Source organism: Borostomias antarcticus (genome assembly GCF_949987555.1).
Source record: "Borostomias antarcticus genome assembly, chromosome: 29".
NCBI lineage: Eukaryota > Metazoa > Chordata > Actinopteri > Stomiiformes > Stomiidae > Borostomias > Borostomias antarcticus.
The window spans coordinates 5,493,212-5,511,258 of record NC_140262.1 but is presented as its reverse complement, the minus strand read 5'-3'; the positions used below and the strand labels follow the sequence as shown (position 1 = coordinate 5,511,258).

The 18,047-nt window shown below is 47.7% G+C and overlaps 4 protein-coding genes across 4 annotated transcripts in view; 2 read left to right on the top strand and 2 right to left on the bottom strand.

The window, feature by feature from the left end:
- Window positions 1–636: 636 nt before the first annotated feature.
- Window positions 637–4,566, bottom strand: LOC311326742 (uncharacterized protein). Its single transcript, XM_084459691.1, has 5 exons — window positions 4,314–4,566; window positions 3,533–3,710; window positions 3,050–3,108; window positions 2,836–2,938; window positions 637–2,550 (listed from the first exon to the last, which is right to left on the bottom strand). The coding sequence occupies exons 1-5, from the start codon at window positions 4,524–4,526 to the stop codon at window positions 1,502–1,504; spliced, it is 1,602 nt and encodes a 533-aa protein (XP_084315817.1). The 5' UTR covers window positions 4,527–4,566; the 3' UTR covers window positions 637–1,501.
- Window positions 4,567–5,166: 600 nt separating this feature from the next.
- Window positions 5,167–8,793, top strand: LOC311327007 (dnaJ homolog subfamily C member 9-like). The gene is made up of 6 exons (XM_084460005.1): window positions 5,167–5,258; window positions 5,961–6,157; window positions 6,624–6,764; window positions 7,275–7,529; window positions 8,125–8,208; window positions 8,350–8,793. The coding sequence occupies exons 2-6, from the start codon at window positions 5,984–5,986 to the stop codon at window positions 8,449–8,451; spliced, it is 756 nt and encodes a 251-aa protein (XP_084316131.1). The 5' UTR covers window positions 5,167–5,258; window positions 5,961–5,983; the 3' UTR covers window positions 8,452–8,793.
- A 539-nt stretch (window positions 8,794–9,332) lies between these two features.
- Window positions 9,333–12,560, bottom strand: nudt13 (nudix (nucleoside diphosphate linked moiety X)-type motif 13). Its single transcript, XM_084459788.1, has 8 exons — window positions 12,535–12,560; window positions 12,149–12,291; window positions 11,874–11,981; window positions 10,986–11,092; window positions 10,411–10,536; window positions 10,207–10,318; window positions 9,968–10,122; window positions 9,333–9,531 (listed from the first exon to the last, which is right to left on the bottom strand). The coding sequence occupies exons 1-8, from the start codon at window positions 12,537–12,539 to the stop codon at window positions 9,340–9,342; spliced, it is 948 nt and encodes a 315-aa protein (XP_084315914.1). The 5' UTR covers window positions 12,540–12,560; the 3' UTR covers window positions 9,333–9,339.
- A 1,113-nt stretch (window positions 12,561–13,673) lies between these two features.
- Window positions 13,674–18,047, top strand: part of LOC311326922 (poly [ADP-ribose] polymerase tankyrase-2-like) — a gene marked incomplete at its 5' end in the record, with an annotated part of 13,854 nt that continues 9,480 nt past the window's right edge. Inside the window, 12 exons of the mRNA XM_084459901.1 lie at window positions 13,674–13,881; window positions 14,236–14,460; window positions 14,627–14,722; window positions 15,006–15,042; window positions 15,159–15,234; window positions 15,375–15,469; window positions 15,992–16,058; window positions 16,732–16,918; window positions 17,147–17,268; window positions 17,518–17,609; window positions 17,713–17,791; window positions 17,993–18,047. The exon at window positions 17,993–18,047 is cut by the window's right edge and continues 117 nt beyond it. Of these exons, the coding sequence (XP_084316027.1) occupies window positions 13,674–13,881; window positions 14,236–14,460; window positions 14,627–14,722; window positions 15,006–15,042; window positions 15,159–15,234; window positions 15,375–15,469; window positions 15,992–16,058; window positions 16,732–16,918; window positions 17,147–17,268; window positions 17,518–17,609; window positions 17,713–17,791; window positions 17,993–18,047 (1,339 nt within the window). The remainder of the gene's footprint in view (window positions 13,882–14,235; window positions 14,461–14,626; window positions 14,723–15,005; window positions 15,043–15,158; window positions 15,235–15,374; window positions 15,470–15,991; window positions 16,059–16,731; window positions 16,919–17,146; window positions 17,269–17,517; window positions 17,610–17,712; window positions 17,792–17,992) is intronic.

Below are 18,047 nucleotides of genomic sequence, written 5' to 3'. Positions count from 1 at the left end.
TCATGTCAATATAAATAAATGAGGTATACAAAAAAAACTGTTGATGTTATTCGTGTCAATGTAAATAAATGAGGTATACAAAAAGAATGTTGATGTTATTCGTGTCAATGTAAATAAATGAGGTATACAAAAAAACTGTAGATATTATTCGTGTCAATATAAATAAATGAGGTATACAAAAAAAACTGTAGATGTTATTCGTGTCAATATAAATAAATGAGGTATACAAAAAAACTGTAGATGTTATTCATGTCAATGTAAATAAATGAGGTATACAAAAAAACTGTAGATGTTATTCGTGTCAATGTAAATAAATGAGGTATACAAAAAAACTGTAGATGTTATTCATGTCAATGTAAATAAATGAGGTATACAAAAAAACTGTAGATGTTATTCATGTCAATATAAATAAATGAGGTATGTTCTATGAATACATCCATGGGTATGATGCATTTTCAGCTCATACGTTTAAGCATTTAAATCACATGGTTGGGTTTTTATTTTTATGAATGGCCACTGGGAGGCAATGTAGTCCATCTCTGTAGGAAATCGAGGTATTTTTGAGGCAGACAAAAGTGCAAATAATAGGCCTGATACAGGTTATAACGCATTTATTCACTGCTCACAAAATAGGTTGCCGAGGCCCGACTCATTTTCTCCCACGACCATGATAGTAAGACTTCAGTTGAGCTGGCTCTAGTACTGGCAGCATCATCAATGCGATGCTGTCACCTAACATATGAACCTTAGATGAGTGAGTCTAGTGTCATGTTCCAGTCTGGAGAGAATAAACCATTGAAATAGCAAACAACCCAAAATGAAAAAGTGGGTGTGATATGCTACAGTATGAATTAGAGGACTGATGAATCAGGTGTTGATTTGGTTCCTGTCTAGAAATCAATATTTTCTGTATTGATAGTCCCACAGAATTGCATTTAATTTTCCTTTTTCTATACAAATAATACACAACAAAATGTTAGCTATAAACTCAAGCTAAATCAATTATTTATCTACTTACACATTTACAAATTGCATTATTTGTACAGCATCATATATTAACATTTGCCCCTCATTCACGTCTTTCAAAACACATCGGGGATATTTGGTTTCTGTGATAAAGTAGTGTGTAGGTGTCCATTACTGCCTTACAAAATCGAATGTGGAATCATAAATAAATAACAATTGAAAATGTATGCAACATACAACATTCTCTCGCTTAGGCTCAAAGTAATCTTAATCAAGAGTCTACAATAATAGTTTGTAAGACAAGTTAAGGGGGGGTATGTTTTCCTACATGAGAGGCTTCAAGTCAAGGCTCAGACGGTGTCAGGTGCCCTCAGACTGAGTGAGCCTGGTGAACAGGGCCAGTGATTCCAACACATTAACAGAACTAAAAACAAACCGAGGATTACAAACGTGTACCGACGATCCAAATAATGTCTTTCTCACAGAGATAGACAGAGCACATCTCCATGTTCCCTCCCTCTCTATCTCTTCAGACTCAGGCGTATACACACTTGTGCATCTTCAGATTGCGCTGGTCTGAGTACCTCTTCCCACATTTGTCACAGATGTACTGTTTGCCGCCAGCGTGGACGTGTCTCTTGTGAGTCCGCAGGTGGCTCCCCTGGCTGAAGGTTTTCCCGCAGATCTCGCAGCCGTACGGCTTCTCGCCCGTGTGGATCCGCAGGTGCAGCTTCAGGCTGTTGGCGTTGTTGAACCTCTTCTCGCAGAAGCTGCACGGGAACGGCCGGTCCTCCGAGTGCGTGCGTCCGTGCGAGATGAGGCTGCTCTGCTGGCTGAAGCTCTTCCCGCAGTCCTTGCAGGCGAACGGCCGCTCGCCCGTGTGGATGCGCCGGTGGATCTTCAGGTTCACCGACTGGCGGAAGGTCTTGCCGCACAGGTCGCAGCTGAACGGCCGCACGCCCGTGTGGATGCGCTGGTGGTTCTTCAGGTTGACGGCGTGGCGGAAGCTCTTGCCGCACTGCGTGCACTTGAAGGGCTTCTGGCCCGAGTGGATGAGCTCGTGGGTCTTGAGGGTGACGGCGCGGGTGAAGCCCTTGCTGCAAACGGGACAGGTGAAGATCTTCTCCCCCGTGTGGATCTGCTGGTGCCGGGACAGGTTCTGGGCCAGGTTGAAGCTCTTGCCGCAGAAGTCGCAGCTGTAGGGCTTCTCGCCCGTGTGGATGATGGAGTGGGTCTTGAGGTGAGCCTGCTTGCCGAAGCACTTGCCGCACTGCAGGCACTCGAAGGGCTTCTCGCCGGTGTGCGTGCGAATGTGGTCCTGGAGGCTCTGCTTGTGGGCGAAGCCCTTGGTGCAGATGACGCACGTGAAGGGCTTCTCGCCCGTGTGAATCCTCAGGTGGGCTTTCAGGTTGCTCTGGGTGGAGAAGCTCTTGCCGCACTCCGAGCAGATGAAGAGCTTCCTCTGCCTAACCAGCTTCTCCAGGAGGAGCTCCGCGGGGTTGGGCTTGGGTTCGACGGACGCCATCTCGTACTGGTGATCTGAGCCAGGGGTATCTTCAACCCTGTATGCGTCAGCAGCAGCTCCTGTAGGCGGAAGAACAAAAACGCCCAACACGTCACCCAACGAACCGTGGTTACATCTCCCTCTAGTGGTATATCCATCTTAAAACCTGATGTGATGTGATGTAGAAACATGATCGAGGTCCCGTCTCAAATCAAGGCCTAGACCCTGAGAGCTGCAAGTGTAAAGATCGGAGCGTATTTGGTGGATGTGGAGAATAGGCCGGGTTGAATTTTCACCCGCGCGGCTCAGGACCGGTCCCATCGTCCCAGGTCTCCGTCTGGGACTGGGCCGACCTTCGTACTTACTCTCAGCTATGGCTCCCAGGTCAATGTTGCCCAGCTCATTTTTCACGCTGACTGCCAAGACGAAGGGGGACTCTGTCTCCTCCACATCCTGGGACTCTGGAGGCTAGGAGAGCAAAATAACACGGCTTACTGTGGGGATGAGTTAACAACAAGAGCACCGTTGGATGTGTGTGACAAGACGAAGGCTGGGTGTGCAATCTGTTACATTGCTTACCTGCGTAGAAAGCACCTCCCCTATACTCGTCCCCCTACCGCCATACGAGTGCTCCTCCGCTGCACCAGGGAGAGAGGAGACGAGACATTCATGAGCCTTCAATTAAAGGTGATAGACAATATTTTATGTAGACTAATCATAAAAATAAAAAAAACTCTAACAAGGCCCATGAGCCAATAGTTTTACGACTAATGATCGCTCCCGACAGAGAGATACCGTGTACCAATGTCGTAATACTATTGGCTCACAAGCCTTGTTAGAAGTGGGAACCAAACCTCAAACATCTCACACAGACATAAACAAAACACAACATTCATTTCAGACTCGTCAACTTTTTTCAAATGATAAATTCATAATCAATATTTTTTTTGGGTGGGGAAAGCAATGCTTTTATTCCGCACCTTTCTAAAAGCTCTGTGGATATATAAAAATGTTATATCACCTTTAACTAGCCTAATCATCGTCATTAAGACATTCACATACCCATCCCACCCTCTGACAGGATGTTCAATATGCTGGCTTGGGGTTTGCTCTTCCTCGCTCTGACTGTTTTAAAGGACTTCTGCTCAAAGTCCATCAAGAACTTGGTGTCATCCACTATCTTCATGATCTTTCCCAGTGCTTCGTTCCCAAGGGTCTCCATGACAGAAGCAAACTGCGTCTGGAGAGGATGAAGACACAAACGCGCATTCATACATGAGTGTTACAGAGAGCATCACATCTGAAATCGAATGGTTAGATCTTCTAATGACATTAGATCTAACGATATTGCAATGTGTGACTCTTAACCATTAGCTTGCAACAACATCAAGAGTCAATTCATGTGATATAAACTTTAGCTGTACCTAGGGTTTGAGAAAGGGTCTGGGGAGGTTGGGATGTGGGTATAGGAATGAGTGAAATCTTTGCTACATAACTTTTTTGTATTCCTTCTACAGCATGTATGTAACTTTCCCACTGTGTACTATTTGCCCCACTATTTTAAGACTGTATATTTATTTGCCCAGGGACTGCGGGTGGAAATTAGCTGTCTAGCTATAACCTTGTACAGTGCATCTCTCCCTATTCTATAGGGTAAATGTCTACTGTACCTTGTCCCTGTCTTAAAAATAAATAAAATCAATCAAAGCTGGACCAAAAAAGCTACTTATTATTCAAAAGCCCACGTAGGGGAAAGTGCACGGAGCCAAAGAACAGGCCCGAAATAAACAGACCAGGTGATCAAACAGCAGCTAGTCTGGGTAGCTCAGGCCTTCTGACTCACCATCTTCATATGAGACTCGGTCTGCAGTTTAGCACTCAGGTCGTAGTCCTCCTGGTGGCTGTGACTCAGGTGACCCAGGTGACCCAGGTGACTCAGGTCCAGGTTGAACACGAAGCTGTCCTCGACTAGTTTCCCTAGTTCAGCCACCGCCGCATGAACCAGGGTCTCCATGACCGCGGCCAGCTGCGTCTGCAGCGCCGTGAAATTAGACATTCTCTCGGTTCTTCTCTCAAACTGGCTACTAAGCTAAAGATACACAACTATTCAAACTGTCATTGGTTAGAGATATCGCGAAGCAACGATTACATCCAGGGAAACTAAATGTAAACAGTGGTTAACTTTGAATACGGGTACAAATACGGGTCGTATCGTGTAGTGAATATGCTCTGGCGGAAGTAGTAGAGGTTGTGGCTGAATTGGAACGGCGTCACGGCCTGTGTAAAAGGCTAGTTCCCATACCTCCAGAGACCGGCCAAACCCCAACCCTAAACCTAACCTTAACGTTAACCCAACTATTTACCTAACCGTAAACCGAAACCTAACCTTAACACTAACCTTAACTTAACACTAAACGAAACCCTAACCGTCAATGGCCTCTGCGTGTATGGGAACTAGCCTTTACCGTCCTTCTAGCTGCCCTTGTTCCGCCTTGTTCTAACCACGACCAGAAAGGGACCTCTCGTAATTCTAGATCAGGTTTAAAACTAGTTCACAAAGACCTCGTTTAGGTTCTCCTGGCAATCCCGCGGTGCGATATTTGCCACCGACATCATTATCCCAGCCTGATCCGGTTGACCCGTGCCGGACACCATCCTCTTCTGAAATACACTTCCTGTCAACCACGTCATTTACGCGCTAAACTTTGTAGAAGGAGAACGGACCCGTTCCCGTCAACACAGCTGGAGAAAGGGACAACAAAAACATATTATTCCGTATTGTAAACAAGTGAGTGAGACGTGAATCATATCTATACGTGCTGCCTTTGTATGAATCGGTTGACTTTGCTAGCCCTTTAGCCGCTCCTGCCTGCTAACCTGGCTTTGTCTGCTAGCATGCATGCTAACGTTAGCTGGTTGTAAAATCAACGAAAAGTAGCTTGATGTTAGAGCTCATATAATGATCAATGGATTTCCCTTTCGTTCTTCTGCTTGTTTTATATCCGTTAGACAGTTTATTAGGCACATTTATGCACACACAGACATACACCAATGTTTGCCATGTCTCTCCTATGATGTTATTAGCCTCTCTTACTCTGAAAATGTAATTTTATGTTATTTATTGCTCTATAAATGTTCTTAGCCGGTAGACAAACATACTCCTGGAGCTTGCTCGATCGCCTCGTTGAGAGGGGTCAGGGAAGAATTTTTACAGCTCACTTATCTGGCCCCCGGGTGATTACTGTTTTTTTGCTTCCCTCTGGAATATGTAGGGGTGGGTCGTATGCCCACCTCCCTTGTTCTCTGTAAAGCGCATTGTGTTGCCTCTGGGTATGAAATGCGCTATACAAATAAAGCTTTGATTGATTGATTGATTTATTACACAGAGAGATGGTTGGATGGAATTCGGTCGGTTTTAAGTGAAGTAACAGAGAGCTGTCCCTTTTTTTGCATCATGTTTACTGTTTGTTTACCGTCTTTTTTGTGGCAGGTGACGCTGAACGCACAGCAGACATGGGTTTGCTAGAAGAATGCGAGCAGCTCTTCAAGACGTCACACCTCTATGAGGTCATCGGCGTCATCAAGGCCGCGTCAGAGGCCGAGGTTCGACGCGGCTACTATAAAGTGTCGCTCACAGTCCATCCGGATCGAGTACCTGACGACGAGCAAGCCACTGCCAAGTTTCAGGTTGGCTACAGACTAGTGATATTCAGTTATATATAAATATAGGTAGCCTATAGGCACTGTGCACCAGCTCCACTACTTCCTGAAAGTCACTTGGCATCTTTATTTCCTGTCCTATATGATTGGATTAAGTGATTAATCAGGTGTGCGGCAGACCCAGCGCACACCTGATTAATCACTTAATCCAATCATATAGGACAGGAAATAAAGATGCCAAGTGACTTTCAGGAAGTAGTGGAGCTGGTGCACAGAGCCTATCGTGTCTTATTGTGACCTATATGATGTAGGTGGATGTCTAAAGGTTCAACAGCCAAGACCATTTAAAAAAGTTTTAGAATGTTTTTGTTCAAGATCCATCATGTGAAACCTTTAGAAGATGCCGTTTCAAACCAAACATTCCATAATTTCTGAAACTTAAAACTACCTTGTAGCTGTATTGTTTCTTGTCTTATGTGATGCCTTGCCACAGACTCTAGGGAAGGTCTACGCAGTACTAAGTGACAAAGACCAAAGGGCCGTTTACGACGAGCAGGGCATCGTTGACGAGGACTCGCACTCGGTTGATCGAAACCGTAACTGGGAAGAATATTGGAGAATGATGTTCCCTCAGGTAAACACCTTCACAATCATCCTACACCTTCTCATATCATCCCAGATGCTGTACTAATGGACATCCGAGAATCTAATAGTCTTCAAGAAGACCAGAAGTAGTAGTGTAAAGGAAAAATCTTACTTGGTTTAGATTAGATTTCAAAGAACACGCTGAGTGGTCGGTCAAGCTGGTTTCAAACAAAGACAATAGTTTATTCTATGTTACGATTTGCAATTCGGACTCGACCGCAGGAAATGAATCCGGGCTCGAGTGAGTCACTTGAGGACGAGGTAGATAGGTTATAACGTGAAAAAGGAAGTGACATAGTTCCAGGATGAAGAGGACAGGGAAGTGATGTCACACCGGAAGAATTTGTAGTTTTAACAGACTGATTCTAGAGGAACGAACTACAAAGTTAGAACAACAGTCAAGTAGGAAAACAAAACACTTTGGTGAGACTTGAATTTCATTCACAGTAGACAATTTCTTCCGTGACAACATCCACTGTGTCCCCCCCCCCGTCCCCAGATCACAGTGCAGGACATCCTGGACTTTGAGAAGTCGTACAAGGGCACCGACGAGGAGAGGGAGGACCTGATGCGCGTGTACAAAGAGAGCAATGGCGACATGAACAAGATCATGCAGTCCGTGCTGTGCGCCGCTCCCGAGGACGAGGAGCGCTTCAGAGGCGTCCTCCAGGGCGCGGTCGACGGGGGCGAGCTGCCCGCCTACGAGGCCTTCACACGCGAGAGCGTCAAGAAGAAGAACAGCCGCAAACGCAGGGTGAGCTAGATATGGCTACGCTGTCCCTACTAGGGCTGGGTTTCAAAAATCCATTCATCGATTCTGAATCAAATGATTCAGAATCGATTCATGAATCCCAAAATCGATCTTTTATTTAATGAATGAATGAATAAATGAAGGTATGAATAGTTAATTAATTAATTCAATGATTCATTCATTCATTCATTCGTTTTTGAAAATCAGTATCGATACCCAGCCCTAGTATTGATGTGTTGCATAACTTGGCAGTCATGTAATTAAGGTTACAGCTAAGAAAAACAGGTTTTAGTAACACTAACCGAATCGATATTGAATCGAATCAAATTGAATCGTGATAATCGATTCTGAACCTTGTGAATCGGAATCGAATCGATTCTTGAAATTCGACTCTCTACCCAGCCCTAGTGCCTACTACAACAACCCCCCCCCCCCCTCCTACTGCGCTAGTACTCTGGCAGTCCATCTGGATAATAACCATATACCCTTTTCCCAAGAATGTTGAGGCCACCATGTTGGTCACCTCCCAGTGCATGACTGCTTATGGCTGCGTGTGATTCGTTGGTCACGGCGTGCCGTTGATGTGTTGCTCCCCAAGGACGCGAGAGAAGCCAGGGAGGCGGAGCAGCTGAGGAATCAGATGGGGATGACCAGTAATAGCAATCTAGCTACCGTAATGAAGGTGAGACAAACTGAAGGATTGGGAAAAGATTCAACGTAAACATGGGTCTATATGCTAATCGTTAGCCAAACCGCTAGTTCAGGCGTTCTCATCCAAGCAACCCGCTGATAACGTTCCTTCCTTCCTCTCCATCTCTCTCAGAGGCGACGGCAGACTAACGAGGTGGAGTTCAACTACTTAATTGCGAACCTGGAGGGTAAATACTGCAAGAAGAACACCTCGTCAAAGAAGGGAAAAAAGTGACTTCCTTGCACTTTTTATTTTATTTCACCAGCTCTAAGGCTCTCACCCCCACCAGTTTTGGATCCTAAGTTACAATAAAAAGATTGATCCAGCACAGAGAATGTTTTCTGGAATACTGTTTAAAAGAGGGGACAGTTATGACGGCCTTGGTCTTGGGTTTAAATACGGTAGCTGTAGGTGTCGATACCGGGCTACATAGACTGGTGTGCATCAGGTTCTACTTTCGTGTGCTATTGTGAGGACCAAAGTGGTCAGCTGTCTCCAGCGTACATGTTTATGCAACGTAAAGTGAAACCTAGTTTATTTAGGCAGGTGTTGTGCTACAAGTGATGACGTCTAACGGCCTAGAGGATGCGGGCGGGGGGGGGGGCGGGGGGGTCCAGGGGTTAAATTGGGCCAGAATGGCATTACAGCACCTTTGTTTTTTTTTTGTTGTAAATTTTTTCAGCAATTTAATACAATGTCAATCCGATCCATGTTTGGTATGTTGTCTGTGCCTTTGTCTGTGTCGATGTTTTCTTTTTGAATAAATACATTCAAATGTTTTCCTTTACTTGGAACAAACCTCGATTGAAACACAGAAAACACATTGTAGGCATGATGGTCTGTATTCACACTGTGGATATCTGTACATACAATGAGATATTACAACAATTTAAATACTTCTCTTATAAAGACGCTGCTTAGAGAGTCAATGAACAAATGAGGTAGTTCATTCTTAAGGTAGTATTAATTAGTTAGCCTATATCTTACAGTACATAGAATAACTAAAATCAAGAGGGACCTTCATCCCCATCTGTGAGGGCAGTATTCAGTGTAGTGTGACAGATTGTGTTGTGTTGTTTTGCAAGGTTGATAAAAAATGTTCGGCCATCGTCATCCTTCTCATCAGGATTTGAGTTGTTGATTGTCTGCCCATTCCCGGATCAGGCGATTGGCTACGGCGTAACTGGGCGGGACCCAGAACACGGGGGGTTCTCCTTCAACGTTCCGGGGCGGAGCCTTGACCTTGAGCGCCGCGGAGATCTCCTCCAGCGTGAACCAGCGAGCGTCCTCCAGCTCCGCCTCATCCACACTCACCTGGACACAAGCGGGCGGCATGGGACAATACAATAACAATAGAATAACAATAGATGTGACAGCGCATGTACTCTGCTGTATGCTTTGTGTGAATGTGAATAAGTCTTTGTATGAATGTTATTACATGTGTTTCTTGCCTAAGAAGAAACACAATGTTTCATGTTATTGTAACCTGTTACAATGTTGTTTGTATTGTCCCGCACAAATAAACTAATAAATAAATAAAAACTCACCCTTTTGGGATGAATGAAGTATTTTGACGGTTTTGAATATCTGTTATGTTACATATTTCAATACAGGATCAAATTGCTTTTAGTAGTCAAGGCTGTATGGGTTGGTTTATGACAAGAGACACAGAGACTCAACCAAAATGTCTACCTCAATCTGTCCAGAGGGACAACAGGTATATATCTTATTGAGAGACATTGTCACTGACCTGTGTGTTGTCAGGGCTGACGGTGGCGTGACACGCCACCATGAAGGAGCTCTGTGGGAAAGGCCAGTGCTGCGAGGCGGAGTAGTGGACAGACTCCACCTCCAGCCCTACCTCCTCAGCTATCTCCCTCTTCAGGGTCTCCTCCAAGGTCTCACCTGGAGAGAGACACACCCACAGCTAGTGTGTGTGTGTGTGTGTGTGTGTGTGTGTGCGTGTGTGTGTGTGCCATACAAACTCACCCATGTCACAGAACCCAGCCAGGGCGCTGTACATCCCCCTAGGAAAGGACGCCTGTCTCCCCAATAGACACCGTTTCCCATCAGACACCAGCACAATCGCCACGGGCGCCATCTGATGACACAGCGCAGCCGTTCAGAGGGGATTATGTAAACGAAAAACAAATGAGACGCCCACTTCCTGTTTCCTGGGGTGTGGTGACCGACCTTCGGGTAGTAGGTGAGGCCACTGCTGTGACACACTCTCTGGCTGCCTGATTGGTTTCTTCGTGTGGGCAGCCCTGTGGCACTGCAGAAGCCATTGGACTGGTGCCAGCGCAGGAGAGCCTGCCCCTGAGAATGAAAACAAACACACACACACACACACACACACTCACACAGAGGCACGAACAAACTGTGTCAGGTAAGAGGAACATGTAGCATAACATTTACCCAGACTGCACTCAGGTGAGGTGCCAACTTGCAACTTATAGAGCGCAAGTGACCGCCCACTTTAGTTTTTGCTTCCGATCAGGAAGTGAATTTCGCCCACATCCACTGAAGACTAAACCTGGAACCAAGTTGGACCGTATGGGTGTGAAATCCACTGAATGTGTTTGTCGGGTGCAAGCTTCTGAAGGTACTGCAGTCAAAAACCGACTTTTCCAAAATGTTTAAGAGGAGCTCAAATCAAATGCAGTGGAGAGAGGTAATCGTTGCTGCCCCCTGGTGGTCGGTTGAAAGTATTACTAACAGCAAGTGAACGCCTCTCGGCAGCGCAAGTAAAAACTGTAGAAACCCACTCTGGCCACCAGGGGGGCCTCAGGCCCTCTCAGCAGGAAGAAGGCTTTCCTCAGGTCAATGAACGTCCCTCCACACAGATCCTCCACTGCAGCCTGCTCCAGCTCTCCTACCATACAAACACACAGAGAGAGAGAGAGAGAGAGAGAGAGAGAGAGAGACAGAGAGAGAGAGAGAGAGAGAGAGACAGAGACAGAGACAGAGAGAGAGAGAGAGAGAGAGAGAGAGAGAGAGAGAGAGACAGAGAGAGAGAGAGAGAGAGAGAGAGAGAGACAGAGAGAGAGAGAGAGAGACAGAGAGAGAGAGAGACAGAGAGGGAGAGAGAGAGAGAGAGACAGAGAGAGAGAGAGAGAGAGAGAGAGAGGGAGAGAGAGAGAGAGAGAGAGACAGAGAGAGAGAGAGAGAGACAGAGAGTGAGAGAGAGAGAGAGACAGGGAGAGAGAGAAAGAGAGAGAGAATGACAGAGAGAGAGAGAGAGAGAGAGAGAGAGAGAGAGACAGAGAGAGACAGAGAGAGAGAGAGAGAGACAGAGAGAGAGAGAGAGAGAGAGAGAGACAGAGAGAGAGAGAGACAGAGAGAGAGAGAGAAAGAGAGAGAGAGAGAGAGACAGAGAGAGACAGAGAGAGAGAGAGACAGAGAGAGACAGAGACAGAGAGAGAGAGAGAGAGAGACAGAGAGAGACAGAGAGAGAGAGAGAGAAAGAGAGAGAGAGAGAGAGACAGAGAGAGACAGAGAGAGAGAGAGAGAGACAGAGAGAGACAGAGAAGAGAGAGAGAGAGAGAGAGAGAGACAGAGGGTTTCTCATATACCTGTCTTCCTGTCTCTCTTTGGTCCGGCCCACGACCCTAACAGACCGTTAAGTAAACAAAGTGAGGCCTTTGCTTTATTACCAATGTCAAAAGAGAACTGCGCTTGCTTCTGTTTAGTGCAGGTGATGAGGATAGATTCCTTCACCATCTCTTTGTCCCTCCCAAGCTTCTCCAGGATGCCCTCCACCTCTGGAATCACACAAAACAAACAACCTATAATCACATTATCGCATTTTAAGAGCCAAATTTCGGGCTTAAAGCACAGATATATACTGGAAGTAATTCTATTTTATTTGACTCTATTTTAGGATTATTTTCTCTAGGGTGGGCTTTCACACATAATGATGGAGATCTACCTTTAGTCTGGAGAACAGGAAGCCGGAATATTCCGCTCTCTGTGCGTTGCAACAGAGGAGATAGTTTGTGGTACAGGAAGATGTTCCCACAATGCAATGCGTCTCGGCACGCCTTGTCATCTTCTTTGATCTGGTTAAGGTACCTAGACACCCAGACAGATACAAATTTGATCAGATTACAAAATGATATTATAATCTGGCCTATGTAAGACTTTCTACCAGATCCCCATGTAGGATGAATAGGCCAGCAGACTTCTCAAGAGTGTGTGTGTGTGTGTGTGTGTGTGTGTGTGTGTGTGTGTGTGTGTGTGTGTGTGTGTGTGTGTGTGTGTGTGAGTGTGTGTGTGTGTGTGTGTGTGTGTGTGGTGGTTATATTATACACAGACCTCATTCTGGCCACATAGCTGGAGCAGGAGCGGGACATGGTCTGTGTGCAACCATAGAGACTTCTGATTGGCTGGAGCATGACTGACCCTCCTCAGATCTGACCACATCCGGGAAACATAACACCAGTTAGGGACATCCTGTACAGTGTTTCACACAGCTAGAAGCACAGGGCCTCAATCAGTAGCGCGCATCCATTCATCACTGACGGGATTACCGGGGAAGTCTCGCGATAAACGTTACGTCACAGCACGTATCCTACGGTTCAAAATTCATCCTTATTGCTGCGATTTAACATAAAGGATCAATTCACCTGATTAAATGTTACCGCAGTGATATTCTGTGCATTTGATTAATGTCTACTGACTAAACGTTTATGAATAGTGCTGTTATCTAACATATAGGCTACTGTACTGTGATCAGCTGTCTCTTGAAGGACTCCAAATGTTTGGTAACTCTGTTGTTGTCTTCTCAGATTGCTGCTTCTAATAGGCACGTTTCTTAAATCCCACCATCAGTCGTAAAGAACCATTAAGGTATAATAAACCGATGTAAATAACACTTGTTTAGTTTCAATAGGTGCCTCGTGGATTCAGACTAGGGTTGATCCCGGCAGACTTGGCCACGCCTTCTCAAAAGATCAGATCTTCTGTAATATTGATGGGATTCAGCCCTGGTAAAAGTCCCATCCGTGAATATAAAGATCAGATGTAGGCAGTGTCGCGCTTTCTGCAGATTGGCTCAGTCAGCTGTCATTCTCCAAATGCATGGGCGTAGATGGCCGTCCTCTCTCCATTACATAATCAATATTTTGCCACATAGCGATTGACGGCGAATGGCATTTCATATCAATCAATATTGGAGATAACGCGTGATATAAAAATCAAATTTGTTTTTGACCTATGGAATAGGTCCGTTCTCTTCGCCGAAAGGATGACATTTGGTCGGTAAACGCCAGTGAAGTATCTGATTATTATTGTTTACTAGTCTGGACTATTGCATGGGCTATATGCTGTGAGCGATCACACATTGTATGGCCTCGGTTGCGCGTCTTTGGGGATCGGTGTACCCACAGCCCCGACTCTCCGGTAAGGTGTACCCACAGTCCCGACTCTCCGGTAAGGAATTACGCACGACGCTCATGTCGGGCCGGTGCTCCGGGGTGTCCGGCTTGGGTGCTGCTGTCTCCCCGGGGTTCGAGACACCGGGACACGGGGAACCCAGCAGGGAACTCTTCCAGGCCTGCAGACATGGGGATGTGGAGTGCGTAAGGAGGCTTGTGAACCCGGGGAATGTGAACAGCCGGGACACCGCCGGGAGGAAATCCACCCCGCTGCATTTCGCCGCCGGTGAGCCTGTCCAAGCCATGGATGTATTGGTCCAAGCAGCCCCACTGTTTACGTTTTGTTGCTGTGTTGCTGTTTGAAAAGCAGACTGAGGTGCAGGTGCTCTGTTTGACCTGGCGTCTGTAAAAATGTTGAGATAATGCCCTAAAACATTTCATAATTCATTGCAAGAGAACATCAGACAAAGGCATCTCTGTGTTAATACTGTCTTAGTCGTTTTTTTCCTCCCTACTTTCTATAAGTCGTTTATTTTCCTAAGATGTTACCAGTTGATTGATTCACATTCATTTTCAGTATCATTAGAGACTTCCGGAAGTGTATTAGGGTTGTAATCTCTCTCTCTCTCTCTCTCCACAGGTTTTGGCCGTAGGGACGTGGTGGACCTCCTGCTGCAGAGCGGGGCTAACGTTCACGCCCGTGATGATGGCGGCCTGATCTCGCTGCACAACGCCTGCTCGTTCGGCCACGCCGAGGTGGTCAGTCTGCTGCTGCACCACGGGGCCGACGCCAACTCCAGGGACAAGTGGAACTACACCCCCCTTCACGAGGCCGCCATCAAGGGCAAGATAGACGTCTGCATAGGTAGGGCTAGCACACACACACACACACATACACACACACACACAAACACACACACATACACACACACACACACACACACACACACACACACACACACACACACCATGCCAGTTAAAACTGAGAACTGTAGCTTTAATAGTGATAGTTGTTTTTGTTGTTGTTGTAGTTCTACTCCAGCACGGGGCTGAACCAACGATTAGGAACGCAGACGGGAGAACAGCGTTGGACCTGGCGGAACCCTCGACTAAAACGGTTCTGACTGGTGAGCAGGAGAACAGAAACGGAGAAGTGCGTTCTCTGACCCCCGAGGAGACAACAGCCGACCCCGTGGTTCAGTTAGTCGGCTCATGCACACTATTTTGGGCCTGGAGATTCCCGCTCTGTGTGACCTCTGATATTCCTTGTCGGCTCATTCAAATACACTGTTCAAAGTTACCCCCAGTTGAAGGTTTAAGCAATACTAAAGTAAAATCTGTGATACAGCTTTGAAGCTCTTTTGGGAAAGTAATCCGGTTTGACGTGTGTTCACCTTCTCGTCGACACAGGTGAATACAGAAAAGATGAACTGCTTGAGAGCGCAAGGTGAAGTGCAGCTTCCGCCCCAAGTATCAATGGCCGCCGTTTCTAAATTAACTTTGGGCTTTGCCGTGTAGCGCGTCAGTTTCGCGCTGACGTGCGTGTGTGTGATGTCATTGCAGGAGTGGGGACGAGGAGAAGCTGTTGGCCCTGCTGACGCCGCTGAACGTCAACTGTCACGCCAGCGATGGCCGCAAGGTGACCCGCTACAACTCCTCCTCACGGAGTCGCTCTCGTTCGTCTCCTTCTGGCAAAATGGGAACAGCCTCGTTGATTTTTGTCTCCCTGTGTGTGTGCGCGTTCGTGCGTGCATGTGTGTGTGTGTGTGTGTGTTTCAGTCCACTCCCTTGCATTTGGCAGCGGGCTACAACCGCGTGAAGACAGTTCAGCTGTTGCTGCAGCACGGAGCGGACGTCCACGCCAAAGACAGAGGGTGAGACTGGGGGGGGGGTAGGGCCGTGGGGGGGCGCAAACAGGAAAGAGGGGCGGGGCGGGATGGGGAAAGGGGTCCGACGGGCCGCGGCGTCCGACCCGTGAACGACCCCGGCGCAGGCGAGCGCCGTATCTCGGCGTATCAGTCGTGAGACGGCGGTGTATGGTGTCTCTGTTAGGATATTGTTAGGTCATTCCCCGCCCCCTCGGTTCAGACAGATCGTCTGTGTGTGTGAGGGGGCGGAGGGGGAGGGGGGGGGGGGTCAGTGCTTCAGCCTCCATCTTGACATACAGAGAAACCCTCTGTCCTTGGAACTAGGTCAGAACTGGGGATTTGAATTCAACTCAAAAGGGAAAAATGGTAGAATTGTTGAAGTATTAGCGGAAGGGTAGAACCGCACATCGAAATACACAGAACCTGGCTTCTCCTTTTCCAGAAACAGTGAGTGTTTTGGTTGAGCTGAGATGTGAACAACCGTGTAGTTCTCTGACCTCTGACCTCTGCTCGTCTGTGATGCTGCAGCGACCTGGTTCCCCTGCATAACGCCTGCTCCTACGGTCACAATGAGGTCACGGAGCTACTGGTCAAGGTAGGTTCTGAACCCTGTATTCCCCGTACTCAAACTCACTCCCACTCACTCCCACTCACTCCCACTCACCCCCACTCACTCCCACTCACTCCCACTCACTCCCACTCACTCCCACTCACCCCAACTCACTCCCACTCACTCCCACTCACTCCCACTCTCACCCACTCACTCCCACTCACCCCCACTCACTCCCACCCACTCCCACTCACCCCCACTCACTCCCACTCACTCCCACTCACTCCCACTCACTCCCACTCACTCCCACTCACCCCCACTCACTCCCACTCACTCCCACTCACTCCCACTCTCACCCACTCACTCCCACTCACCCCCACTCACTCCCACTCACTCCCACTCACCCCCACTCACTCCCACTCACTCCCACTCACCCCCACTCACTCCCACTCACTCCCACTCACCCCCACTCACACCCACTCACTCCCACTCACCCCCACTCACACCCACTCACCCCCACTCACTCCCACTCACTCCCACTCACTCACTCCCACTCACTCCCACTCTCACTCTCATAGCCATTAATTGGCTTAAACGATGAACGATGCTCAGAATTCTTCTCATTTGTCAGACTTTTTAAGAAGTTGGATTCTACTTATTTCTATGCTTAGATGTCAAAGATTTTTGTTTCTACTATCTCTACCCCCTCTCTCTGAAGCACGGGGCGTGTGTGAACGCCGTGGACCTGTGGCAGTTCACCCCCCTGCACGAGGCGGCGTCCAAGAGCCGGGCGGAGGCGTGCTCCCTGCTGCTGAGCTACGGGGCCGACCCCAACGCCCACAACTGCCACAACAAGAGCGCCATCGACCTGGCGCCCACCCCGCAGCTCAAACAACGCCTGGCCTGTACGAGCTCTTTCCCTGCCTTCTGAACCGCTCACCCACCCGTCTTTCGTTATGCTCTTTTTGGCCACAGAGTGGCGCTAATACGCCGCCCAAAATCTCAAAAGTAAACAGAAAAGTCAGCGAGTCAATCCCTCTGGTCGTTTTGCTGTAAATGACACAGAGAACATATTTGATGTTTGATTAACGATTCAGAAAACGTATTTACCGCGGTGTGTGTGTGTGTTCTAGATGAGTTCAGAGGTCATGCCCTTCTCCATGCGGCCCGTGAGTCGGACGTGGCCTGCATGAAGAAGCACCTGACCCAGGAAACAGTCGGCTTCAAACACCCTCACACCCACGAGACCGCTCTGGTAAGACCGCACACCAAGGATTGACCCCCCCCCACCCCCATAAACATGGATCAGAATCCGAACCGACTGCCAGGAATTTGTCCCGGTAAAACGAGACTCGGTGTAGTGGCCATGTGGTCTACAGTAAACGCTACACTACTACAGTAAACGCTACACTACAACGCTCATTGTAATAAGGTCCTAGTACAGTGTGTCTCCAGATGCGGTCTGCGCTCGCGATTAACAGTGAAATGTGTGTGTTCCTCCCAGCACTGCGCCGCCTCCTCTCCGTACCCCAAGAGAAGACAGGTGTGCGAGATGCTCCTCAGGAAAGGAGCCAACGTCAACGAGAAGACCAAAGAGTGAGCGTCTCATCTTAACGGGACAATTATGGTTTTTTTGTTCATGAGGTCATAAGGTCACGGTCTGCTCCGTTCTCACGTGTGATGATGTCATATTCTGAAGCCTGCTGACGCCCCTGCACCTGGCATCGGAGAAGTCCCACAATGACGTCATCGAGGCGCTGGTGAAGCACGAGGCAAAGGTGAGTGTGTGTGTGTGTGTGTGTGTGTGTGTGTGTGTGTGTGTGTGTGCCTGTACATACAGTATATGTGTGCATATAAGAGAGGGAGAGACAACATTGTGTGTGTTTGTTTATGTGTTTGTGATTGTGTTTATACCCACGTTTATGTGTGTGTGTGTGTGCGTGTGTGTGTGTGTGTGCGCGCGTGTGTGTGCGTCCCAGGTGAACGCGGTGGACAGGCTGGGTCAGACGGCCCTCCACCGCGCGTCCCTCCGAG

Excerpts from the sequence above, each read along its gene's own strand:
- LOC311327007 (XM_084460005.1), top strand. The coding sequence starts at position 5,984 with ATGGGTTTGCTAGAAGAATGCGAGCAGCTCTTCAAGACGTCACACCTC. Across the intron at positions 6,765-7,274 it reads GGAGAATGATGTTCCCTCAG|ATCACAGTGCAGGACATCCT; the intron begins GTAAACACCTTC and ends CCCCGTCCCCAG. Across the intron at positions 8,209-8,349 it reads ATCTAGCTACCGTAATGAAG|AGGCGACGGCAGACTAACGA; the intron begins GTGAGACAAACT and ends CATCTCTCTCAG.
- LOC311326742 (XM_084459691.1), bottom strand. The coding sequence starts at position 4,526 with ATGTCTAATTTCACGGCGCTGCAGACGCAGCTGGCCGCGGTCATGGAG. Across the intron at positions 3,109-3,532 it reads CCTGTCAGAGGGTGGGATGG|CGGAGGAGCACTCGTATGGC; the intron begins GTATGTGAATGT and ends TCCCTGGTGCAG. Across the intron at positions 2,551-2,835 it reads CCTGGGAGCCATAGCTGAGA|GAGCTGCTGCTGACGCATAC; the intron begins GTAAGTACGAAG and ends TTCCGCCTACAG.
- nudt13 (XM_084459788.1), bottom strand. Across the intron at positions 11,093-11,873 it reads GCAGTTCTCTTTTGACATTG|GAGAGCTGGAGCAGGCTGCA; the intron begins GTAATAAAGCAA and ends TTTGTATGGTAG. Across the intron at positions 10,537-10,985 it reads AGGCCCCCCTGGTGGCCAGA|GGGCAGGCTCTCCTGCGCTG; the intron begins GTGGGTTTCTAC and ends TTTCATTCTCAG.